This window comes from Cnephaeus nilssonii (assembly GCF_951640355.1).
Source record: "Cnephaeus nilssonii genome assembly, chromosome: 13".
Lineage (NCBI taxonomy): Eukaryota > Metazoa > Chordata > Mammalia > Chiroptera > Vespertilionidae > Cnephaeus > Cnephaeus nilssonii.
Window position 1 is genome coordinate 2,019,751 of NC_137084.1, and position 22,445 is coordinate 2,042,195.

At 62.1% G+C, this 22,445-nt stretch overlaps 4 protein-coding genes across 4 annotated transcripts; 3 read left to right on the forward strand and 1 right to left on the reverse strand.

Annotated features, from left to right (window-relative positions):
• The first annotated feature begins 4,181 nt into the window (after window positions 1–4,181).
• LOC307110290 (interferon-induced transmembrane protein 3-like) lies at window positions 4,182–7,201 on the forward strand. Its single transcript, XM_079789352.1, has 2 exons — window positions 4,182–4,849; window positions 5,441–7,201. Exons 1-2 carry the CDS (start codon window positions 4,664–4,666, stop codon window positions 5,630–5,632), a joined length of 378 nt encoding a protein of 125 aa, XP_079645478.1. The 5' UTR covers window positions 4,182–4,663; the 3' UTR covers window positions 5,633–7,201.
• Window positions 7,202–8,208: 1,007 nt separating this feature from the next.
• Window positions 8,209–8,919, reverse strand: LOC307110322 (interferon-induced transmembrane protein 2-like). The gene is made up of 2 exons (XM_079789402.1): window positions 8,747–8,919; window positions 8,209–8,397 (listed from the first exon to the last, which is right to left on the reverse strand). Exons 1-2 carry the CDS (start codon window positions 8,909–8,911, stop codon window positions 8,233–8,235), a joined length of 330 nt encoding a protein of 109 aa, XP_079645528.1. The 5' UTR covers window positions 8,912–8,919; the 3' UTR covers window positions 8,209–8,232.
• Window positions 8,920–16,203: 7,284 nt separating this feature from the next.
• On the forward strand, window positions 16,204–18,873 carry LOC307108785 (interferon-induced transmembrane protein 3-like). The gene is made up of 2 exons (XM_079786981.1): window positions 16,204–16,831; window positions 17,420–18,873. The coding sequence occupies exons 1-2, from the start codon at window positions 16,646–16,648 to the stop codon at window positions 17,606–17,608; spliced, it is 375 nt and encodes a 124-aa protein (XP_079643107.1). The 5' UTR covers window positions 16,204–16,645; the 3' UTR covers window positions 17,609–18,873.
• Window positions 18,874–19,417: 544 nt separating this feature from the next.
• Window positions 19,418–21,478, forward strand: IFITM5 (interferon induced transmembrane protein 5). Its single transcript, XM_079788668.1, has 2 exons — window positions 19,418–19,832; window positions 20,858–21,478. The coding sequence occupies exons 1-2, from the start codon at window positions 19,641–19,643 to the stop codon at window positions 21,068–21,070; spliced, it is 405 nt and encodes a 134-aa protein (XP_079644794.1). The 5' UTR covers window positions 19,418–19,640; the 3' UTR covers window positions 21,071–21,478.
• The last annotated feature ends 967 nt before the right edge of the window (window positions 21,479–22,445 follow it).

Below are 22,445 nucleotides of genomic sequence, written 5' to 3' on the forward strand. Positions count from 1 at the left end.
CCCCAGGCCCAGCACAGAACCACACCTGCCCCAGAGCCTCCACCCCCTCCCGGCCCTGTGGCCGCGGTACCATGTCCACGGTGGGGACCCTGAGGCCCGAGACGGTAGCCAGGCGGCCAGTGCCGGCGCTGAGGGAAGCCGCACTCCGAGGCCGGGTCACTGGGCAGGACTTCACACGGCACTGGCTCCGGGAGGGGCCTTCCAGGGCCCTGGGCCACGGCCGGCAGGACGGAGGTGAGCATGTCTGCCTGTGTGTGTGCGTGTGTCTGTGTGTGTCTCTGTGTGTGTGCGTGTGTGTGTGCTACGCAGGGCAGGTGGGAGCAGCACCCGTCTCCTGGCTCAGTCCCACCTGCCCCTGCGGGTCTCTCCCCCACCCGCCCCGACATAGAACCTCTGCCCCCCCCCAGCCACACACCCCAGCCCTCCCTCCGGGACCCCTGATGACACCCTAGTTCCCCACCCACGACCTTGCTTGGCACCTGGTCTCCCCACCACAGAGGAGGGACCAGGTGAGGAGGGAGGAGCGGCCACAGGAAAGCGGGGTGTGGACACGGGATGTGCTCATGTGGCCATGGGTGGGGTCGTGTGACCATGGGTTTCGGTCACGTGAACACAGATGTGGCCGTGTGAGGGGTGGTCATGTGACCATGGGTTGCGGTTGTGGCCACGTGCTGACCTGACAGTCAGGGGAGGCCTGCGTGGCGGTTTGCAGACAGGCCCAAAGGAACCACAGGGTGGCCTGGGATTAACCCTGAACTGAACGCAGTCACCTCCTGGCCGGGATCTTCCCCGACAAGATCACCTTCCCCTTCACTGAGCCGAACACAACGCACCTGTGAAATCAGGTAGCTGGTCACGTCCCGTCCTCCGGACCCCTCGGGGCACAACAATGGCCCCGGGGCAGAAGTCCCCCCCCCCCCCCCCGCACTGTTCTTGTCACCTGTTAACTGGACGGTCAGCTCTCCTGCCCCCACCTCAGCACAGAAGCACGTGTCCATCATTTCATCCAGTCCCAGAGCCCCCTGGCCTTCCTCCCGCCTCCCTAACGTGTCACCAATGGAATTCATGTGACACCCCCCCCCCCCAGTCTCATCCTGATTGTAATTATACAACCAGACGCAGACCCGCCGTTCTCCGGGCGCTACCCAGTCCACGGAGATGCTGCTTCCCAGCAGTTGTTGACAGTTTGGCTCAATAAACTCACAAAATTCTTTACAGGTTTTAATGTTTTCACGTTAACATGTCAGGTGAACACCGCGTGTGACTGCCACAGCAGGAGGGAGCAGTCACGTGGACAGGGGGCAGGACCACGTGACCATGCGAGAGTAGGCACGTGGACAAGGGGCAGGGCCACGTGATTCGGGAGCATGGGCACGTGGAAGGGGCAGGGCCATGTGATCACATAGGAGTGAGCACGTGGACAAGGGGCGGGGCCGCTTGATCACATAGGAGTGGGCACGTGGACAAGGGGCAGGGCCATGTGATTCAGGAGCACGGGCACGTGGAAGGGGGCGGGGCCACGTGGAGGTGGAAGGGATGCGGCCAGGAGCCCCCAGAAGCGGAGGAGGCAGGAAGGACCCTCCCCGGAGCCCCCGAGGGAGCACAGCCCCGACACCCTGATTTCAGGTTCTGGCCCTGCATCGGGGGAGAGCACGTGTCCCTGTGGGTTTCGGCCCGTCTCAGTCATCGGAGCGGCAGCCCCAGGAAATAGACCCTCCTTTTGGGGGTTTGACTGGGTCCTGGGAACAGCTGAGTCCAGGCAGGGGGACCCCCTAGACCCGTGGTCGGCAAACTGAGGCTCGCGAGCCACATGCGGCTCTTTGGCCCCTTGAGTGTGGCTCTTCCACAAAATGCCACGGCCTGGGCGAGTCTATTTTGAAGAAGTGGCGTTAGAAGAAGTTTAAGTTTAAAAAATTTGACTCTCCAAAGAAATTTCAATCGTTGTGCTGTTGATATTTGGCTCTGTGGACTAATGAGTTTTTAAAAAATATATATTTTTATTGATTTCAGAGAGGAAGAGAGAAACATCAATGATGAGAGAGAATCATGGATCAGCTGCCTCCTGCACGCCCCCCACTGGGGATCGAGCACACAACCCGGGCATATGCCCTTGACCAGAATGGATCCTCGGACCCTTCAGTCCACAGGCTGAGGCTCTATCCACTGAGCCACACTGTCCACGGAGCACAGGCCGAGGCCGTCCAGACGATGGCGGGGCCCTGTGGAGGGTAAAGGCGCCAAGGAGCGGACCCACCTCTCCCACGGGGTTCTGATGGGGCAAGGGTCTGTGTGAGCTCCGGCATTTCCTGCCGGAGCCTGCCGGCATCAGTCGAACAGTACCTGCAAGGGGGGTGAGGATGAGAAATGAAAGACAGAGAACAGGATGGGGTCGGGAGGACAGTAGCACTTCCCGAGTTTATTTTTCTCCACACTTTTATACAGGGTCAGTCACGCTCCATACAATACATCATTCCTATAATGTAAGCGTGATTATACCCCTTTGTTTAAGGTTTCCCACTGACCTTTACACAAAGCTCCTTATCTTGTCTAAGATCCTAACGGCTATACCTATGCACACACCTCTGACGCCACCTAAGTTCCTTTCCATCATATAGTCTAGCCATGTTTCTTGCTGAAGGGTAATTACGCTTATACATTAACTGTGCTTCAAGGTTAACTAAGCCGTAGGGGGGCAGAATGTGTGATTACTAACTATTGTGCTTAGGGGTCTCTAAGCCTAAGGGGGGCAGGATGCATGACTAACCTTGGGCACAGGCAGGCCACTTTGTGAAACCTGCCCTCTCAGGACTTTGTCAACTGAGGTCGCTCCCGACAATTTCCCCAGCAGCCCCCAACTCAGGGGAGGGAAGAGCCCCGTGTTGAGTCCAGATGGAGGTCTGGGGTGGGGAGGAGAGGGGACCCTTGGCTGTGGTGGCCGCATGCATCTGGAAACCGGAGTGGGGGCCGTTGGATGAAAAGGTGCAGCCCTGGTCCCCAAAGCCTGCTCCCCACATCCTCAGCAGACCCTGTTTCCTTTCTTAAAAAAAATGAAATCTTGCCCTAGCCGGTGTGGCTCAGTGGATAGAGCATCGGCCTGTGGACCAAAGGGTCCAGGGTTCGATTCCGGTCAAGGGCACATACCTCGGTTGCAGGCTCCTCCCCGGCCCCGGCCCTGGTCGGGGCAAGTGCAGGAGGGAACCAATCGATGTGTCTCTCTCACTTGGATGTTTCTCTCTGCCATTCCCTCTCTCTTCCACTCTCTCTAAAAGTCAATGGGAAAATATCCTTGGGGGAGGAAGAGGAAGATGACGAGGAGGAGGAGGAGGAGGAGAAAGACAGAAAGAAAGAAATCTTTTTGCCCGGCTGGTGTGGCTCAGTGGATGCGTGCTGACCCAAGAGGCTGCTGGTTTGATTTCCAGTCAGGGCACAAGCCCAGGTTGTCGGCTCAGTCTCTAGCGGGAGGCGTGCAAGAGGCAGCTGGATGTTTCTATCTCTTTCTCCCTCCTTCTTTCTCTAAAAATCAACAAAAACACATTTTAAACATCACATGAAGTCTTTGGAGGTCTCAGGAAAACTTGAACAGGCCATCACGGGACAGGGAGAGACGGCGCTCCCGGCTCGAGGAGCCACGTGGCCGCTGGAGGAGACGCTCCCGGTCAGAGGGCACCGCAGACGGGGCTGCGCCCCTGGGCTCGCGTGCGCTCAGAGCAACATGGTCAGTCCCCCGCAACCCTTCCCAAGGTTTTGTACACACGGGGACAGAACCACGCATGTCAGACTGTGGTTCTAGAACCCTGGGGATGGACATGTCACCGTGCAAGAGAAACATCGATCAGCTGCCTCCTGCACGCCCCCAACCAAGGTACATGCCCTTGACCAGAATCGAACCTGGGACCTTTCAGTCCGAAGGCCAACGCTCTATCCACTGAGCCACACCAGTTAGGGCTCACTCACACTTTCTTAAAGCAGACACTAGGATGCCCTAACCAGTTTGGCTCAGTCGATGGAGCGTCGGCCTGCGGACTCAGGGGTCCCGGGTTCGATTCCAGTCAAGAGCATGTGCCTTAGTTACGGGCACATCCCCAGTAGGGGGTGTGCAGGAGGCAGCTGATTGATGTTTCTCTCTCATCGATGGTTCTAACTCTCTATCCCTCTCCCTTCCTCTCTGTAAAAAACCAATAAAATAAATATTATTTTAAAAAGCAGACACTAGGGGCAGCCCAGGGTTCAGATTCTGTGGCTCCCAGGTGGGGCGACACAGCTGCTCAGAGGTGCTCTGGGGACAGCCTTTGTCCTGTAAAAACTTAAATAAATGCAAAGTGAGACAGAGTCGATGCACCCACAATCAGATTAATTATTGTCCCAGGCGTGTTCCCCACCAAGGCCACACGCCAAGGCCTCGGTGGGTTCATCCCGGAAGGCCCCTAGAAGGGCCTTGAGCACAGCAGTGCTGTGACTCAGCCCGGAGAACAGGACCATAAACTTTTATGAGACACTCACTCATTCCTCGGACACCCCTCCTCACCAGCCCATTGCCCCCTATAAACACCGGGAACGGGGAGGGCCTGAGCGGTCCCAGCAGCCGCACCCACTCTGCTCCGGGCTCTGCCTCAGGACGCGTCCACCTTCTTCACGGGGACCCCACCTGCTCCCCAAACCGGAGATGATCAAGGAGCAACACGAGGTGACCAACCTGGGGTACCCCCAGAACCCAGGGCCCGTGATGTCCACCGTGGTCCACGTCCAGGCGGACACGGTGGTGCCCGACCACATCGTCTGGTCCCTGTTCAACACCCTCTTCTTCAACTACTGCTGCCTGGGCTTCGTGGCGTTCGCCTACTCCGTGAAGGTGGGTGTGTGCGCGGGGCTTCCCCGGAGAGCGAGTGCGAGCCCCCACAGGTCTGCTGCCCGGCGGCCTTGGGGTGGGGGGCCCTCGTGAGCGCTTTCCATGCGGATGTGCTGGGGGTCAGGCGGAGGCTCATCCAGTGAGAGTCCCCGGGGGCTGCGTGGAGGGGCCTGTGGACGGACAGACAGACGGGCGCCACCTGTCTCCACCCTGGAGCTCTCCTTTCCTCCCCACTACAGGGCTCCGTCCTCCACACCTGCCCCCTCAGGCCTCCAGTCTGGTCCAGAAAAAGGCAAAGTCCTCCAAGATGCAGAGCCCTGGGGGGGTGGTTTGGGGGGCGGGGGGCGGGGAAGCCAGCAAAGGGCCCAGGGCAGGGGGAGAGGAGCACTGGGGAGGCTGAGAGGCTGCGAGGCTGTGAGGGAGGCCCCCCTGGCCTGGCCTGCTCAGGCTCCAGGGAACAGGGAGGGGGTATCTGACCTGGCTGAGGGCAGGTGGAGGCTGGTCTGGGCGGGGAGCAGCCAGGCGGGGGCTGAGTCACAACACCTGGCTGTCCCCAGGGCCCGTCCAGACCCCTCACCATCTCTTCTCCCCCAGTCTAGGGACCGGAAGATGGTGGGAGACGTGATTGGCGCCCAGAGCCATGCATCTACCGCCAAGTGCCTGAACATCGTGACCCTGGTCCTGGGCCTCCTGATGACCATCGGACTCATTGTTCTCATGGCCTTTGTGCTCCCCGTATACTTTCGGGCACTGGAGCAGGGCATGCAGAGTGGCAGGGGCGTCTAGTCGCTGCCACAGCAGGTGCTGAGTCCTCCCCACCCCCCGCAGGCCCCGCCTGGGCACCCACCCTTCACCCTGCCCCTGTTCACACACCTGTCTGCAGCTGAGCTCAATAAAGTGCACCTGTACGTGACCATGCTGGCATTCCCTGGGCCGGGGCACTGCCCAGTCCCCAGCCCGCCCCTGAGACAGGCCCCCTTGCTGCTCGAGGGTCCTGGCACTTTCTCAGATGTCCCTGGTTTCTGGCCTCCAGCTGGGAGCAGCCGCTGGACCAGGGGCCTAGGAGGGGACCCTCCTTCCCAGTGTCTGACCCTGACCCAAGGGGCACTGGGCCAGATCACCCTTGGCCCCGGGACAAGCCCCGCTGACTCCGAGGGGCTGGGAGCAGCGGTGCTGGGTGAGGGCGGCTGGCGGGTCCTCTGGAGACCGCGGTGCCTGCACGTGGGGTGCAGGGGTGCAGCCCAGCCCCCAGCCCCTCCTGAGCCGCCCTCCAGCCCACCAGCTCTGTCCTTGCTCCTCTGCAGGGGGCAGCGTTAGGGGCAGCCAGTGGCCCTGGAGGTCAGAGGCCTCAGCCTCGATGGCCAGAAACCCTGAGAGGAAGGACCGGTCCTCCCACCAAACCGCCTGGGCCTGCTGGCTGGAGCTGCCGGTGCCAGGAAGGGTCTCCCAGCGACGGGCGCCCTCGGGCTTTGGGCCTGAGCCTTTGCCAGGGCCCGGATGCAGGTGGGCTGGAGCCATCCTCACCTCGACCCCAGGCCCTGCACAGGCGCCTGAGAGGCTGGGGGCCAGGTGGCCGGGGCTGGTCAGGGAGGTGACCCCTCTGCAGGAGCCTTGCCCTTGGGCCCGGCTCGCCTGGGCTCCAGCTGCGGGCGAGGTGGGGCTGCGGGCTCTGGTCTGTGGGCAGCAGCTGCTCCCGCTGGGTCTCGGGTCAGTCCCCGTTCAGTCCCCGCCGCCAGAGGGAGGGACCACCCACACCCACACCCGCTGTGACCTCCCTGCAGCACCTAATCCAGGCCCAGCGCTGTGCTTTGTCCGTGGGGGTGGGGATGCCTGGCAGGAGGGTGCCCCCGCCCGGGGTCCCGCGTCAGAGCAGGAGGGGCTGAGGCCCAGGGAAGAGGGTCCTGCAGGGGGGAGGCTGGCGGACCCCCTCCGGGTCGAGGAAGGCTTCGCTTCTCCAGGGACAGGAGAGGGGGCGCCGCCCGGGGACGCCGACCCCGGCCTCAGCGCCCAGGGCGGGTCGGAGAGCCCCCGCGGGACCGCGGGCAGGAAGGGCGCTCCGCGCTGGATGGAGCCGCCGGAGGGGCTGGGACTTGGGACGGACGCGCCGCCGGCGGGAGACGCTCTGGTGCGGCCGGCAGAGCCCGTGGCCTCGGCCCTTGGAGACCTTCCACGGACGCCCGAGGCTTCCCGCCGGCGCACGGGCCGGGCAGCGGCAGGTCCCGGTGCAGCCGGCCGGGCTCGGGGGACGCGGCCGTGAGCTGGGGGCGGTCTGACGGCGGAACAGCCGCTCTGGCCCGGATGTGGGCGTCCCCCGCCCCGCGGTGGGCGTGGCTCGGCTGGTGGGCGCGGAGGGGACCTGGGCGGGGCTGGGGATTTGCTCGACCCCATTGGCGGGATGGGAGGGCGGGGCCTAGCGGGAGGGGCGGGGCCTAGCTGGTGGGGGGCGGGGCCTAGCTGGTGGGGGGGCGGGGCCTCGCCGGCGGAGGGACCGCTGCGCCCCCCTTCCCGGCCTCAGGTCTCGGCCCCCGGAGCCTCCGCCCGCGGAGCAGCGCGCGTTTCCCTGACCCAGCGCGGCGGGCCCGGCAGCCTCCCCGCTGCAGGGCCGTCCTCCCGGGGGCCTGACGCCCCTCCTGCTCCGAGTGGGACCCCTGGGGACAGGGGCGTCCTGGGGAGATCCTGTGGCGCATCCTGGGGACACCACCCCGCAGGCCGCCTCCTGGCTTTAGGGCGCTGCTGTTGGGGCAGAGAAGGGGGCGCGGGTGAGGGGTGGGAGGACCACGGCTGGTGTCCGGTGCCCAGGAGCAAGGGGCAGGCTTGGCCGGCCCACTCCCCCGCCCCGCCCCGCTGGTGGCAGAGGGTCCGCCCTGAGGCGCCCTGAGCGCTGGCACCTGGGACACCTGAACCAGGTGCGGGGCTCACTTCCGGGTCAGGGTCCGGCTTCCTCTTCCACCTGAAGAGCAGGGATCCCTGGGCTCTCTGCCCCGGCGGCCTGAGACCATGGGGACCTTGGGGGCCAGGGGTGTTCCGGTCCAGGGGTGTTCCCGTCCAGGGCCACTGCTCCCAGATGAACTTGTCCTGGGTCAGGGCTCAGCCCTCTGGGAAGGAGGGACCCCCCCCCCCCCCAAAGCCTTTTCCATGTGTTGCCCCCAGCTTGGGGCCAGGTGCCACTGAGCCCCCCCCCCCCCCCCCAGGGCAGCAGGCAGGGGGCAGGTGGGGTGGGCTCAGTCTCAGGGGCTCTCACAGGACCCTCCCCAGGTGAAAACACAGCCTTGTCACATACATGTGCTTTATTGAACTCCATTGTAGACACGTGTGCGTCTACGCAGCCGGGAACACATGACAGTCTTGGCTACAGGCAAGTACCAGTGGCCTCTGTCACTAAGACATCAGTATTGCCTGGAAATGTTCGAAGTAGATACAACGATGAAATGAATGAGGAAACTGACCAACACAAGAAGGGCAAAGGTCAGCGCACAGATGTTCAGGCACTTGGCGGTGGACGCAAACCTCTGGGCGCCAATCACGTCTCCCACCATCTTCCGGTCCCTAGACTGGGGGAGAAGAGATGGTGAGGAGTCTGGACGGGCCCTGGGGACAGCCAGGTGCTGCGACTCAGCCCCGACCCTGGCTGCTCCCCGCCCAGACCAGCCTCCACCTGCCCTCAGCCAGGTCAGATACCCCCTCCCTGTTCCCTGGAGCCTGAGCAGGCCAGGCCAGGGGGGCCTCCCTCACAGCTAACACTAACCCTAACCCTAACCCTAACCCTCACCGGCAGCCTCACCGTGACCTGCACACACACAGGTGCTCACACACCGTGGTCCCCCGACCCCAAGGCCGCCGGGCAGCAGACCTGTGGGGGCTCGCACTCGCTTTCCGGGGAAGCCCCGCGCGCACACCCACCTTCACGGAGTAGGCGAACGCCACGAAGCCCAGGCAGCAGGTGTTGAAGAAGAGGGTGTTGAACAGGGACCAGACGATGTGGTCGGGCACCACCGTGTCCGTCTGGATGTTGACCACGGTGGACATCACGGTCTCTGGGTTCTGGGGACCCCCCATGAAGGCCATCTCGTGTTCCTTCTCGGTCATCTCCATCTTTGGGGAGCAGGTGGGGTCCCCGGTGAAGAAGGTGGACGTGTCCTGAGCAGAGCCCGGAGCAGAGTGGCTGCAGCTGCTGGAACTGTGGTCAGGCCCCTCCCTCCTGGGGGAGTTCTGATTTCTCAGAAACATCCATTTCCTGGGGTTTTCAACATTGGTGATTTGGCTGGTTCCTAGGGGGCGTGGAAGACACCCATGGGGTCAGGTGACAGAAGAACAAATTGGGAGGAAATCCTACCGTCTTCGTGTGCGTTTCCTGTCTGTCCCTCATCCCAGGCCTTCTCTCCTCAAGGAGGCCTTTCCCAGCCCGCAGCCTCCCCTCCTCCCCCGGCCCAGGCCCACGCCTGTGAGGTCCCCCCCCAGCCCGCAGGGCCCTCCCTGTTGTCCCGTGGACCCCACACTGCAGCCCAGCGTGAGCCCGCCCCACAGCCCACCCTCCCTGGCACAGGCCTCTCCGCTGAAGCACACGCTGCGGGTGGGGTGGGTGCCTCCCGGTTGGGCCTGGACCCAGCAGCCCCGGTTGCCTGTCCCAGGGGACCCTGCAGGCCCTCTCTGGCGGGGGTGGGGTCCGTGAACAGGGACATGGGCGCTGGATGCCGGAGGAGGCTGGCTGGGCTGGGAGAGGGAGGATGCGGGGCATTGGGCAGCAGCCTCCAGGTGCAGGGCCGCAGATTGCGCGAGCCCCGCCCTCCTCCCTCCCCCCTGCCCCCCATCACTTTGCAGAGGTGTTGGGTTACAGGCAGGGCGCGAGGTGGGAGGTTGACTCCGGTCTTCGCGCACGGAGGAGCAGGACACGGCTCTGACTAGTCTGAAGGGTCACCTGCGTGGAGGCGGGTGTGGGTGCCCATGGTGCAGGCCTGGCCCGGCCCTCAGGACCCCTGGCCTCCCCCCGGGCAGCCCAGCGGGTCAAGGCTGCAGCCCAGCCTCCCGGGGCCCACGGCTCCCCCGTGGCCAGAGGTCTGGCCTCCGTGCTGGGCCTCAGCTTCCAAGTACTGGTCCTGTGAGCGCCTCCCCCGGGCCCCGTCGGTGCCAGCTGCAGCCGTTTCCGTGGGAAACGGTCCTTTGACAGAGCGGGAGTGGCCCTGTGCTCCCCTGGACCCACTGACCCAGCGGCAGCCCGACCGGCGGAGCCGACGTGCACCGGGCTGTCCGGGCCTGGAGGGGGCCCCAGCCTGGCGCCTGGTGTGGAGAGGGGGCAGGGGGTTGGGACGCACCTGCTACAAGTCCTGACGGCTGCACAGGCCAGTGCGGGGGGGGGGCAGCCCGCCCACCTCGCTGTTTCCCAGCCGCCGCGGGGGCGGGGGGGGGCAGTTCAGGGGGTGCCCCTGCCCCGCTGATGAAGGGGCGCGGGATCACAGTGGTGTGCGGTGAGGCAGAGGCCGGGACCTGCTGGGATAACCGTTCCTTTCCGTGCGCGGAATGACAGCAGGTTACCATCCTCCACCACGTTTGTGACCTGTCAGCCTTCTTTCTTCAAACATGATTTCTGTCCCTCCACTCTCGCCCGTCCTCTCCGGGGGCACCGGCATTCACGGGTCAGCCCGCCGTGCGCAGCCCTGGCCCGGGCTGAGTTAGCTTCCCTTCGCCTCCTTTTCTGTCAGGTCCAGCCTGACGATTGAACCGGGCTGAGGTAGGGAGCTGGGATTTGAGAAGAGAAAGAAAGACAGGACAGCGGGATTCGGGAGGTCCACAGCTCTCGAGAAGTTCTGGCAATTTTTATTAGTAATACAGTGCTTTTTATGCATAAGACACTAAGCAGGGAATCACTCACAAGGAAAACATTCTTTGTTTCTCTAAAATCACTACTGGAGGGATAAGTTGAAGGACAGGTCTCTTGTTACAATAAATCTCACTAGTTGGATACATATTTCTTGGTAAGCCATGAAAGTAGCTCTTATCCTACTGATAGCAGTCACATAAACAAACCCTGAGAGAGCTCTGTAGGCAGGGGCTGCTCTCGTTATACTGATGAGTTGCCATCCAAACAGGCCTGGGAAGTCTGTGCGGGTAGGTGCCAGCCTTGCTAGCCCCTACAGGTGCAAGGACCGTGTCAGCTTACAGCCTGTTCCCCACACTTTTCCTTGTGCCTCCTGCTGGACCTCACGGCTGGGGCGCTCTCTCTCTCTCTCTCTCTCTCTCTCTCTCTCTCTCTCTGCCGAGCCCCCGAGGGATGTGCTCACAGTTTTTGGTCCTTTCCCCATCACCCTGTGTTGATGACTCTGCCTTTGTGTTGACACATCCATTGGGGAGCTGTTCTCCCCGCTTTATCTAGTTTGTTCGACGTGGTGGTCTCTGCTTCTTTGAACGGATCCGGGAGGAGATTTCGTCTTTTTCTAGTAAATGCGTGCGTAGGCCTCCTCAGACACAGCTCCAGCTGACCGCGCTCCCCCAGCGGCTGGCCCACAGCTTCCGGTTTGTCTGCGTTTCCCACGGCCCCTGGGGGGAAGCTGGGCTTTGAAAACCAGAAAACGCGGCGGTTGGAGCCGGGTCCGCGCCCCCCCCCCCCCCCCCGGGGCACTGCTGCTGCGCCCGCAGGTGACGGTGTTGAAATCTGTGGTGAGCTGATGTTTGGACACAGGTTACTTAAATGACTGAAACCGTAAGCCCCGCTCTTTGCGGGGGGCGGGGCCTGGGGGTGTCAGGGAACATGTCGGGGCGCACCAACAACACAAAGGTGGGCCGCTGAGGAGCCTGAGCCTCCTGCCCCGACGTTCCTGAGCCCGAGCCCATCCCTGCGCGTGTGCCGGCTCCAGGCGGAGTTCACAGGACGTACAATGAACCGCTCGGAAACGTATGTTTCCGTGGCATTTACTGCCCTCTCCATGTTGTGCAACCACCGGCTGTCTCTAGAGTCAACTTTCCTTCCCCCCCAGGAAAGCACCCAGAGCCCATTAGGTAATCACCCCCACTTCCCTGTCCCCCGTCCCCGGGTCACCACCCAGCTCTGTCTCCGTGGAATTGCCTATTCCGGGTGGAGCCTGTGAAAGGGGTCGTATCCTGGGTCACCTGGAGTCTGTCTTCTTTTTCTTTCTTTCTTTTTTTTTAATATATTTTATTGATTTTTACAGAGAGGAAGGGAGAGGGATAGAGAGTTAGAAATACCAATAAGAGAGAAACATCAATCAGCTGCCTCCTGCACCCCCCCCCACTGGGGATGTGCCCGCAACCAAGGTACACGCCCTTGACCGGAATCGAACCTGGGACCCTTCAGTTCGCAGGCTGACGCTCTATCCACTGAGCCGAACCGGTCAGGGTTCTTCTTTTTCTTTGTAAAACGCTTTTGCGGGCCGTCCACGGGGTAGCGCGTCAGGACTTTGTTCCTTTTAGGGCGGAGTAACACCCGCCGTGTGTGTGCCTGGAGGGTGAGGTGTTTGGTCTCTCACCCACTGCCAGGCACCTGGGCCGCTGCCACCTTGGGGCCAGTCTGCTGCCATGACCACAGTGCCCGAGCTGGTCCAGACATGCCTTCACGTCCCCCAGACACCTGGGGGGAGAGTTGCTGGGTGGCGTGGTAACTCTGTTTGGAGGCGGGCGGCTGCCCCATTTCACGTCCCGCCAGCCCTGCGGGAGGGGTTGGCTTCTCTCTCTCCGCACCACACTGCTATTCCCTGGCACTTTGGTGACGTCCATCCGAATGGGAGTGACGTGGCAGTGTCATATGTAAATCAGAGGACACCTTCATCAATAAGCCAAATGTGATTGGAGTCCTGTTCACTTCACTAGCGCTAGCGGGCCCAGAGGAAATCTTGCTTCTCAAATTCTGGGGCCCAATATGGTGGAAGTCTCCCTTATTTATACACCGAGTGGCCAGATGATGATGATCTCTGAACGCATAATCATCTGGCCACTCAGTGTATCTCCTATATAATAAAAGGCTAATATGCAAATTGTCCCCTCGACCAGGAGTTCGACCAGCAGGCAGGCCGGCCAACTGCCCATGTCCCCTCCCCCTGGCCAGGCTGGCCAGGCCCCAACCATGCATGAATTCATGCACCGGGCCTCTACTATATATATATATATACCGTACACATACACACACACACACACACACACACACACACACACACACACTGAGTAACCAGATTATTATGCGTTCAGAGATCATAATAATCTGGCCACTCAGTGTATGTTTTTCAGCTCCTTGTTTTCCAAATTTGGAATGAGACTTCTGGACCTTCTGAGAAAAAGTCCCCTGTGCTGAGACAGGGCCATGAGACCATATCCCAAGGCCTGGCCTGGTGCCAGCACTCAACTCTGTCTGGGACATAGTTTATGGCCTCTCTGGAATGGGAGTAGTCTTAATTTTCCCTATTATTTAAGCAAGCAAATGTTTACAGAAGCCAGAATAGCAGGGTTAAAGTTTAAACAGCAGTTTTTACCCAAGATGGAGGTTACTATGCTTCAGTAGCTCCTTGTGGTTTGATCTGCATTTCTTAGTAATCATAACGGTGAATATCTTTTCAGATGCTTGTTGGCCATTTGTATGTCTTCCTTTAAAAAAAAAAAGTATGTTTTTTTTAAAAAAATTGATTTCAGAGAAAGGAAGGGAGAGGGAGAGAGACAGAAACATTGATGAGAGAGAAGCATCGACAGCTGCCTCCCGCAGCCCCCCCCCTGGGGATCGAGCCAGCAATCCTCTTGGAGAATGTGATTCAGGTCCTTTGCCCTTAAAAATTGTCATCGTTTTTGTTGTGTGTTTTTTTTTCTTTTTGTTAATTCTTATCTGAGAATATTTCCCCCTCATTGGTTTTTAGAGAGAGTGGAAAGGAGGGAGGGAGAGGGAGTGAGGGAGAGAGAGAGAGAGAGAGAGAGAGAGAGAGAGAGAGAAACATCGACTGGTTGCCTCGGAACCTGCCAGCCAGGTGTGAGGTTACGTGCCCTTGACTGGGAACTGAATCGATGACACTTTGGTGTGTGGGCTGACGCTCTACCACTGAGCCACACCGGCCAGGGCCGCCAGCTGCTATTACGGAATAGAAGGACCAAGATTTCATGGGGAAGGAGGCAAAAGGAATAGGAATGGGTATTATGGATACGGAACTTTTGGACTGGAACCCGGATTCTTTGTCCGCCGGAATCGAAGAATGAATCCACGCACAGAGGGTGGTATAGCAAAGGTGGAGATTTATTGAAGAAGCAGGACAGACTCCCACGTGGGGAGAGGGAAGAGTCCCACAGAACGGACGCCCACCTGAGGCGGGGAAAGGTCCCCCTGAGTCCCTTTCCCTGTGGCTTATAAAGGCTGCAGAGCCTGGTGCCTTGATATCCCCTCCGGGTGGTCACCATTCCCTTAGCCTGGTCACTGTAGTCACTCCGGGGCTGAAGGTCCAACCTCACGGGGTACGTGTGAGGTCCCCCCTCCTTCCTTATTGTTTCCCTATTCCCTTTGGGCTTTCTCCTTCTCCTTCAGGATGAGGGCTTCCTTCCCTTCATTTTGTAAATATGGACCTTCTGCGGCTCCCAGCCCTGTGCTTCCTCCACGGTCCCCCTAATTTCCAAAATTTCTAAAATTTCCCAAACCTGTCCTATCTCACCCCTAAAACTCCTGCTTCACTATGGTTACAGATTACAGGCGATGTGGCTGGGGGGCGGCACAGGGCAGGTGCCTCTGGGTCCCCAGCCAGTGTGTGAGTCTGCCCAGGATGTCAGGCAGCTCTAGGATAAGGAGTTAGCTCCCAGGTTCCCGGGCACACAGCTCCTTTCACCAGAACAAAACCATCAGGACTAACAGAGCAGGATTCGTATGTCTCATAACTACAGCTGCCCCCGCTCCGTCTCCTTCCCGCCCGAACAAGTCCTTAGCTGTACACCTGAAGAGGACACGGTGCCCTGTGTCAATTATCTTGATTTAAAAACCGAAAGACATAGATTTAAAAAAAGAAATTTCCCAGCCCGGCCGGTGTGGCTCAGTGGGTGAGCGTCGACCCCTGAGCCCAGAGGTTGAGGTTCATAGGTTGAAGCTCAACCACTGAGTCACGCTGGCCGAGCTCTAAGGTCCTTTTATTGCCCAGGAAATATTTACATGGCATATATATTGGGATTGGAGAAACCTCAACGACACGGTATAACCTGTAGGTGAAGCATTAAAAAGGGCAGGGAAAATGCACACCTGTCATCAATAAAACAGAGGGGACCAGTCTCCGGTCTGGTCAGAGAGACTAAGAGAGGGAGCGATGGGGAGTGCCATTGCCCTAGCTGGTGTGGCTCAGTGGGTAGAGCGTCCGCCTGCGGACTGAAGGGTCCCAGGTTCAATTCTGGTCAAGGGCACATGCCTAGGTTGTGGGCTTGATCCCCAGTGGGGGACGTGCAGGGGGCAGCCAATCCATGATTCACTCTCATCCTTGATGTTTTTCTCTTTCCCTCTCCCTTCCTCTCTGAAAACAATAAAGAAATAGTAAAAGAAAGGAAGTGCCATTGACGAAAGAAAGTTAAATCAAATGGTCAGATTTTAAACTTACTCAAATTAAACTCATTGCTTGCTAAAGCTGGTTTAAAATTTCAAAAACATTTATGCTTTTTATAAGATACAAACTTTGAGAAAAAGGCTAGAAAAGTTTGAATTTCATAAAATGAAAACTATGCTCCATGAAACATTAACCAAAAGTTTGCTTTTGCATTTATATTGTGGACGATGGGGCCACGTGCTGACCTGACAGCTCAGGGGAGGCCTGCGTGGCCGTCCTGCAGACTCAGAGACATAAAGTCACCACAAAGGATGGTCTGAAATTAAACTGTAACTAAAGCAGGTATGGTGGGCAGTCACCTCCTAGGCCGGCATCTTCCCTGACAAGGTCAACCTTTACCTTAACTGACCCTGTCTGTCTTTTTGCATCTAGGATAACACACCCTTGAAATGTCTGGGTAACTTGTAACTCCCCTTTTTCTGGAGCCCCTGGGGCCCAACCTAATGTGCTGGGCGCCAGGACAGAGACCACACATTCCTTCATTATCATGTTAGTTGTCCCTGCACCCACCTAAGTGTGTGCCCATCATTTTACTTTTTACCCAATCCCAGGGGTCCCCCCGCTCCCCGCTTTGCTTTCTCCCGCCTCTCTAGTCCATCCCCAATGGATTTCGTGTCACCCACCTACGTCCCTCCTTTGATTTCAATGTATAAATACAGCTGTAACCCGCCAATTGCCAATTTCCGGAGCATTCTCTCAATTCGTTGAGGTTCTGCTTCCCGGCCTATGTCCACAGTTTGGATCAAATAAACTCACAAAAATTCTTTACAGGTTTCAATGTTTCTTGTTTTGTTTTTTTTACATTAACAGCTCAGAGAAAGGCTTAACCCAGAAAAAAGAAGTGGAATCAGCCAGAGCCTCCTCGGCGGCTGGAGTGTGGGGTCTGTGTGATGACAGGTGGGGCCCTGCCTGGGGGGGCAGGGGGGCTCCAGGCTGGGAAACATCCCCCCCCCCCGCCCATGAGAGGCAGGAGACAAGTCCTGACCTGAGTGCCGGGGTGGGCAGCCCTCCCTGTGGACCACAGCCTGACTCCCGGGGCCAGAGCGTAACCTGACCTCCTAGCAACCAGCCAAATCACCGATTTACCACACACCCGGAAACGGACGCTTCTGAGAAATCAGAGCTCCCCCAGGGAGGGGCCTGACCACAGTCGCAGCGGCCGCACCCACTCTGCTCTGGGCTCTGCTCAGGACGCGTCCACCTTCTTCACGGGGACCCCACCTGCTCCCCAAAGCCGGAGATGATCAAGGAGGAACACGAGGTGACCAACCTGGGGTACCCCCAGAACCCAGGGACCGTGATGTCCACCGTGGTCCACGTCCAGGCGGACACGGTGGTGTCCGACCACATCATCTGGTCCCTGTTCAACACCCTCTTCTTCAACTACTGCTGCCTGGGCTTCGTGGCGTTCGCCTACTCCGTGAAGGTGGGTGTGCGCGGGGCTTCCCCGGAGAGCGAGTGCGAGCCCCCACAGGTCTGCTGCCCGGCGGCCTTGGGGTGGGGGGCCCTCGTGAGCGCTTTCTGGGCGGATGTGCTGGGGGTCAGGCGGCGGCTCATCCAGTGAGAGTCCCCGGGGGCTGCGTGGAGGGGCCTGTGGACGGACAGACAGACGGACGCCACCTGTCTCCACCCTGGAGCTCTCCTTTCCTCCCCACTACAGGGCTCCGTCCTCCACACCTGCCCCTCAGGCCTCCAGTCTGGTCCAGAAAAAGGCAAAGTCCTCCAAGATGCAGAGCCCTGGGGGGTGGTTCCGGGGGCGGGGGGCGGGGAAGCCAGCAAAGGGGCCCAGGGCTGGGGGAGAGGAGCCCTGGGGAGGCTGAGAGGCTGCGAGGCTGTGAGGGAGGCCCCCCTGGCCTGGCCTGCTCAGGCTCCAGGGAACAGGGAGGGGGTATCTGACCTGGCTGAGGGCAGGTGGAGGCTGGTCTGGGCGGGGAGCAGCCAGGCGGGGGCTGAGTCACAGCACCTGGCTGTCCCCAGGGCCCGTCCAGACCCCTCACCATCTCTTCTCCCCCAGTCTAGGGACCGGAAGATGGTGGGAGACGTGATTGGCGCCCAGAGCCATGGGTCCACCGCCAAGTGCCTGAACATCTGGGCCGTGGTCCTGGGCATCCTGATGACCATTGTATTCATCGTTCTCGTGGCTGTGTACCCGGGACTCCTCTTGGTGAGGGGTGGCGCCTACCAGAACGGCAGGGGCGTCTAGTCGCTGCCACAGCAGGTGCTGAGTCCTCCCCACCCCCCGCTGGCCCCGCCCGGGCACCCACCCTTCACCTGTTCACACACCTGTCTGCAGCTGAGCTCAATAAAGTGCGCCTGTACGTGACCATGCTGGCATTCCCTGGGCCGGGGCACTGCCCAGTCCCCAGCCCGCCCCTGAGACAGGCCCCCTTGCTGCTCGAGGGTCCTGGCACTTTCTCAGATGTCCCTGGTTTCTGGCCTCCAGCTGGGAGCAGCCGCTGGACCAGGGGCCTAGGAGGGGACCCTCCTTCCCAGTGTCTGACCCTGACCCAAGGGGCACTGGGCCAGATCACCCTTGGCCCCGGGACAAGCCCCGCTGACTCCGAGGGGCTGGGAGCAGCGGTGCTGGGTGAGGGCGGCTGGCGGGTCCTCTGGAGACCGCGGTGCCTGCACGTGGGGTGCAGGGGTGCAGCCCAGCCCCCAGCCCCTCCTGAGCCGCCCTCCAGCCCACCAGCTCTGTCCTTGCTCCTCTGCAGGGGGCAGGTTAGGGGCAGCCAGTGGCCCTGGAGGTCAGAGGCCTCAGCCTCGATGGCCAGAAACCCTGAGAGGAAGGACCGGTCCTCCCACCAAACCGCCTGGGCCTGCTGGCTGGAGCTGCCGGTGCCAGGAAGGGTCTCCCAGCGACGGGCGCCCTCGGGCTTTGGGCCTGAGCCTTTGCCAGGGCCCGGATGCAGGTGGGCTGGAGCCATCCTCACCTCGACCCCAGGCCCTGCACAGGCGCCTGAGAGGCTGGGGGCCAGGTGGCCGGGGCTGGTCAGGGAGGTGACCCCTCTGCAGGAGCCTTGCCCTTGGGCCCGGCTCGCCTGGCTCCAGCTGCGGGCGAGGTGGGGCTGCGGGCTCTGGTCTGTGGGCAGCAGCTGCTCCCGCTGGGTCTCGGGTCAGTCCCCGTTCAGTCCCCGCCGCCAGAGGGAGGGACCACCCACACCCACACCCGCTGTGACCTCCCTGCAGCACCTAATCCAGGCCCAGCGCTGTGCTTTGTCCGTGGGGGTGGGGATGCCTGGCAGGAGGGTGCCCCCGCCCGGGGTCCCGCGTCAGAGCAGGAGGGGCTGAGGCCCAGGGAAGATGTGCTGCCCGAGGGGAGGCTGGGGGGACGGTGCCCCGAGGCTGGGCGCTGAAGGAAGGTGAAGCTGAAGGAAGGTGACGCAGGGCCCGCACTCAGTTCTGGGAGGAGGGTTGTGGCTTCTGGCCCTCCCTCCCCTCCCCCCTCCCCCCTGTCCTCAGGGCTTCCCTGGCGCTGGCCCCGTCCCACCAGGGCCGGAGGAGCCTTTGATGGCTGGGCTGCACTGCCGGCGCCCCACCCCCATAGCACCCCCACCCCGCAGCACCCCCACCCCGCAGCACCCCCACCCCCACAGCACCCCCACCCCCACAGCACCCCCACCCCCAGCACCCCCACCCCGCAGCACCCCCACCCCACAGCACCCCCACCCCCATAGCACCCCCACCCCGCAGCACCCCCACCCCCATAGCACCCCCACCCCCATAGCACCCCCACCCCACAGCACCCCCACCCCGCAGCACCCCCACCCCCACAGCACCCCCACCCCCACAGCACCCCCACCCCCATAGCACCCCCACCCCCCAGCACCCCCACCCCACAGCACCCCCACCCCGCAGCACCCCCACCCCCACAGCACCCCCACCCCCACAGCACCCCCACCCCCCAGCACCCCCACCCCGCAGCACCCCCACCCCACCCCCACAGCACCCCCACCCCGCAGCAGGCCCCGCGGGTCATCCGCGCACAGGCCGCAGGGGGTCCTTGGAGCGCGGTGCGCAGGGTGACCCCGTCCTCACGCCCCGGCGTCCGCGGGGAGGGCGCCGGGCCCGGCGGTGTGGGGCGCGGGCGGCGTCGGGCTGGGGGGGGCGGGGCGGGCAGGGCCGGGGCTCCCATTCGTCGGTATATTTAGCGCCGGGCCCGGGGCGCGGGTATAAGCCGCCCCGCGCCCCCTCGGAGCGGCCGGCCGTGGAGCGAGGCGACGGCGCTGGAACCCATGGACACCGCGTACCCCCGCGAGGATCCCCGCGCCCCGACGCCCCGCAAGGCCGACGGCGCCGCCCACACGGCGGTGGCGCTGGGGGCGCCGGGACCCCCGCCGCGGGACCACCTGCTCTGGTCGCTGTTCAGCACCCTCTACCTGAACCTCTGCTGCCTGGGCTTCCTGGCGCTGGCCTACTCCGTCAAGGTGGGGGGCCCCCACAGGGGGTGCTTCTGAGACGGGGGGGTGTCCTCAGGGGCCCCACTAAGGGGGTGCTTCTGAGATGGGGGGTGTCCTCAGGGGCCCCACTAAGGGGTGCTTCTGAGATGGGGGTGTCCTCAGGGGCCCACTAAGGGGTGCTTCTGAGATGGGGGGGTGTCCTCAGGGGCCCCACTAAGGGGTGCTTCTGAGATGGGGGGGTGTCCTCAGGGGCCCCACTAAGGGGGTGCTTCTGAGATGGGGGGTGTCCTCAGGGGCCCACTAAGGGGGTGCTTCTGAGATGGGGGGTGTCCTCAGGGGCCCCACTAAGGGGTGCTTCTGAGATGGGGGGTGTCCTCAGGGGCCCCACTAAGGGGGTGCTTCTGAGATGGGGGTGTCCTCAGGGGCCCCACTAAGGGGGTGCTTCTGAGACAGGGGTGTCCTCAGGGGCCCCACTAAGGAGTGCTTCTGAGATGGGGGGTGCCCTCAGGGGCCCCACTAAGGGGGTGCTTCTGAGATGGGGGGTGTCCTCAGGGGCCCACTAAGGGGGTGCTTCTGAGACGGGGGTGTCCTCAGGGGGCCCCACTAAGGGGGTGCTTCTGAGATGGAGGGTGTCCTCGGGCGTCCCCACTAAGGGGGTGCTTTAAAAGATGGAGGGGTGTCCTTAGGGGCGTCTGGCCCACTGTGAAGAGCACAGAGGCGATGGGGCTTTTCAGATGCTGGGGTTCCCATGAGCAACCCCCCAGCGGACTCCCCACCCGAGGGCCCTTGGGGGCTTATGCTGGCCCGGGAGGAGGCAGCTGTCCCTTGCAGTCCCACCCTAGGCTGACCCCCCTCCCCCTGCCCCAGGGCCAAAGCCCCGAGTCCAGTTTGGGGCAGTGAAGGGAGTGGGAGTAGCCCATGGCCATGTCCCCTCCGTCCAGATTCCGGGTCCCCATGGCCCTCCGAGGTGGGGACCAGGGCTGCCTGGGGTGGGGGACACGGGCCCCCCAGGCCCCGGCGCACGTCACGACCTGGCCCTGCGCCGTCTGCAGGCCCGGGACCAGAAGGTGGCGGGAGACCTGGCCGAGGCCCGGCGTCTGGCCTCCAAGGCCAAGTGCTACAACATCCTGGCCACCATGTGGGCCCTGGTGCCGCCCCTGCTGCTGCTGGCGCTGGTGGTGACCGGGGCCCTGCACCTGTCCCGGCTGGCCAAGGACTCGGCCGCCTTCTTCAGCACCAAGTTCGACGACTCGGACTACGACTAACAGGCTGGCCCTGGCCCTGTCCCTGTCCCTGTCCCGCCGGGGGCTGGACCCTGACCTCCCGGAACCCGACGCTGTACAGGCCTGAGGCCCACCCCCAGCTCCAGGCCGGGCTCCTGATGCTGACCCTGAAGACCCCCCTTTTGGACCCCAAGGCCTCACCCTAACCTTGATGGTCCCTGGTCCCCTAACCCTGCCCCAGCCAGACCCTCCCTCCCCGCGCCCCAGGCTCAGCCTGCGCTCACAATTAAAAGTGCCTCGTTCCAGAAGGGGCCCCCGGCTGGTTCCTGGCTGGGGCCGGGAGGGTGTCGGGCACCCACCACCAGACCCCCTGGGTGGACCCCGGCACTGAAGGGGGTCGGCCTGCTCGGAATGTCCTGCTTTCGGCTGTGGTCTCGGCCGTCCCCTGGGGCCCCGGTGGCCTGCGGCTTCTGGGCGGAGGCGCCGGCGCATTTCAGAATCCCGTTTGGGAACTCGAGCTTTCATCTCGGCTGCCCGGCCGGGCGCTGTGGTTTCGTGGCATGAGTGGTGTGTCTCCTCGACTCCACGTGTGCCCACCCCGTCCGTGTGTGTGCGTGCGTGCCTGTGCGCGTGTCTGCGTGCGAGGTGAGTGGGAGTCCCTGGCCAGGGAGAGCGCTCCTGTCTGTGGGTTGGGTGTGTGCCCATCTCCTTTGGGTCACTGGGTCGGTCCCTTTAACTCTGAGAAATCTCAGGCCCCGCAGGGCGTCCGTATAGCTGGACCCAGGACACAGGCGCACACAGGCATGACCACATGCCCTCCACGCACACAGGCTCGCTCATGCACATAGGGACCCTCCTCCCCCCAGCTGTGCAGAGGGCGGACATGGGGGTGAGGACACTCTCAGCGCCCTTGGTGCCAGGCCCATGTCCTTGTATTTCACCGCCTGGTGCACCCCGAGCCAGCGGGCTGCCAGAGGGGGCGGTCGGACACAGGCGCACACCCTGTGTGGCTGGGTGAGGTCCCGGGGCCTTGCTGTGGCCGGGCCAATGACAGGGCAGGCTAATTGCAGGGGCCTTAAGCACAGGGTGGCTGGGGTTTTGATCACCCCACCCAGGGTCCCTTCCGTCCCCAGGGAGCCCCCTTGGCCTGTCCACTCCGCCTGGGCTGGCGGGCGAGGCCTGTTTAGCCACTGCACGCGGAGTTCCCAACGTACTGCCTGCCCACACCCCCCCCCTCACCCCCCCACCCCGACACCAACAGCTGGCCCAGCCGCGCCCCATGTGCCCGCAGCGCCCCAGCCCCGAGCTCAGAAGTGTGTGCTGCCCGGAGCCAGCCCCGGAGGCCGAGGAGCGCTGGTCGGGGCTGGGGGTGGAGACAAAGCCTTGGCCTGTGCTGCGCGCTGGTCCCACGTTGGAC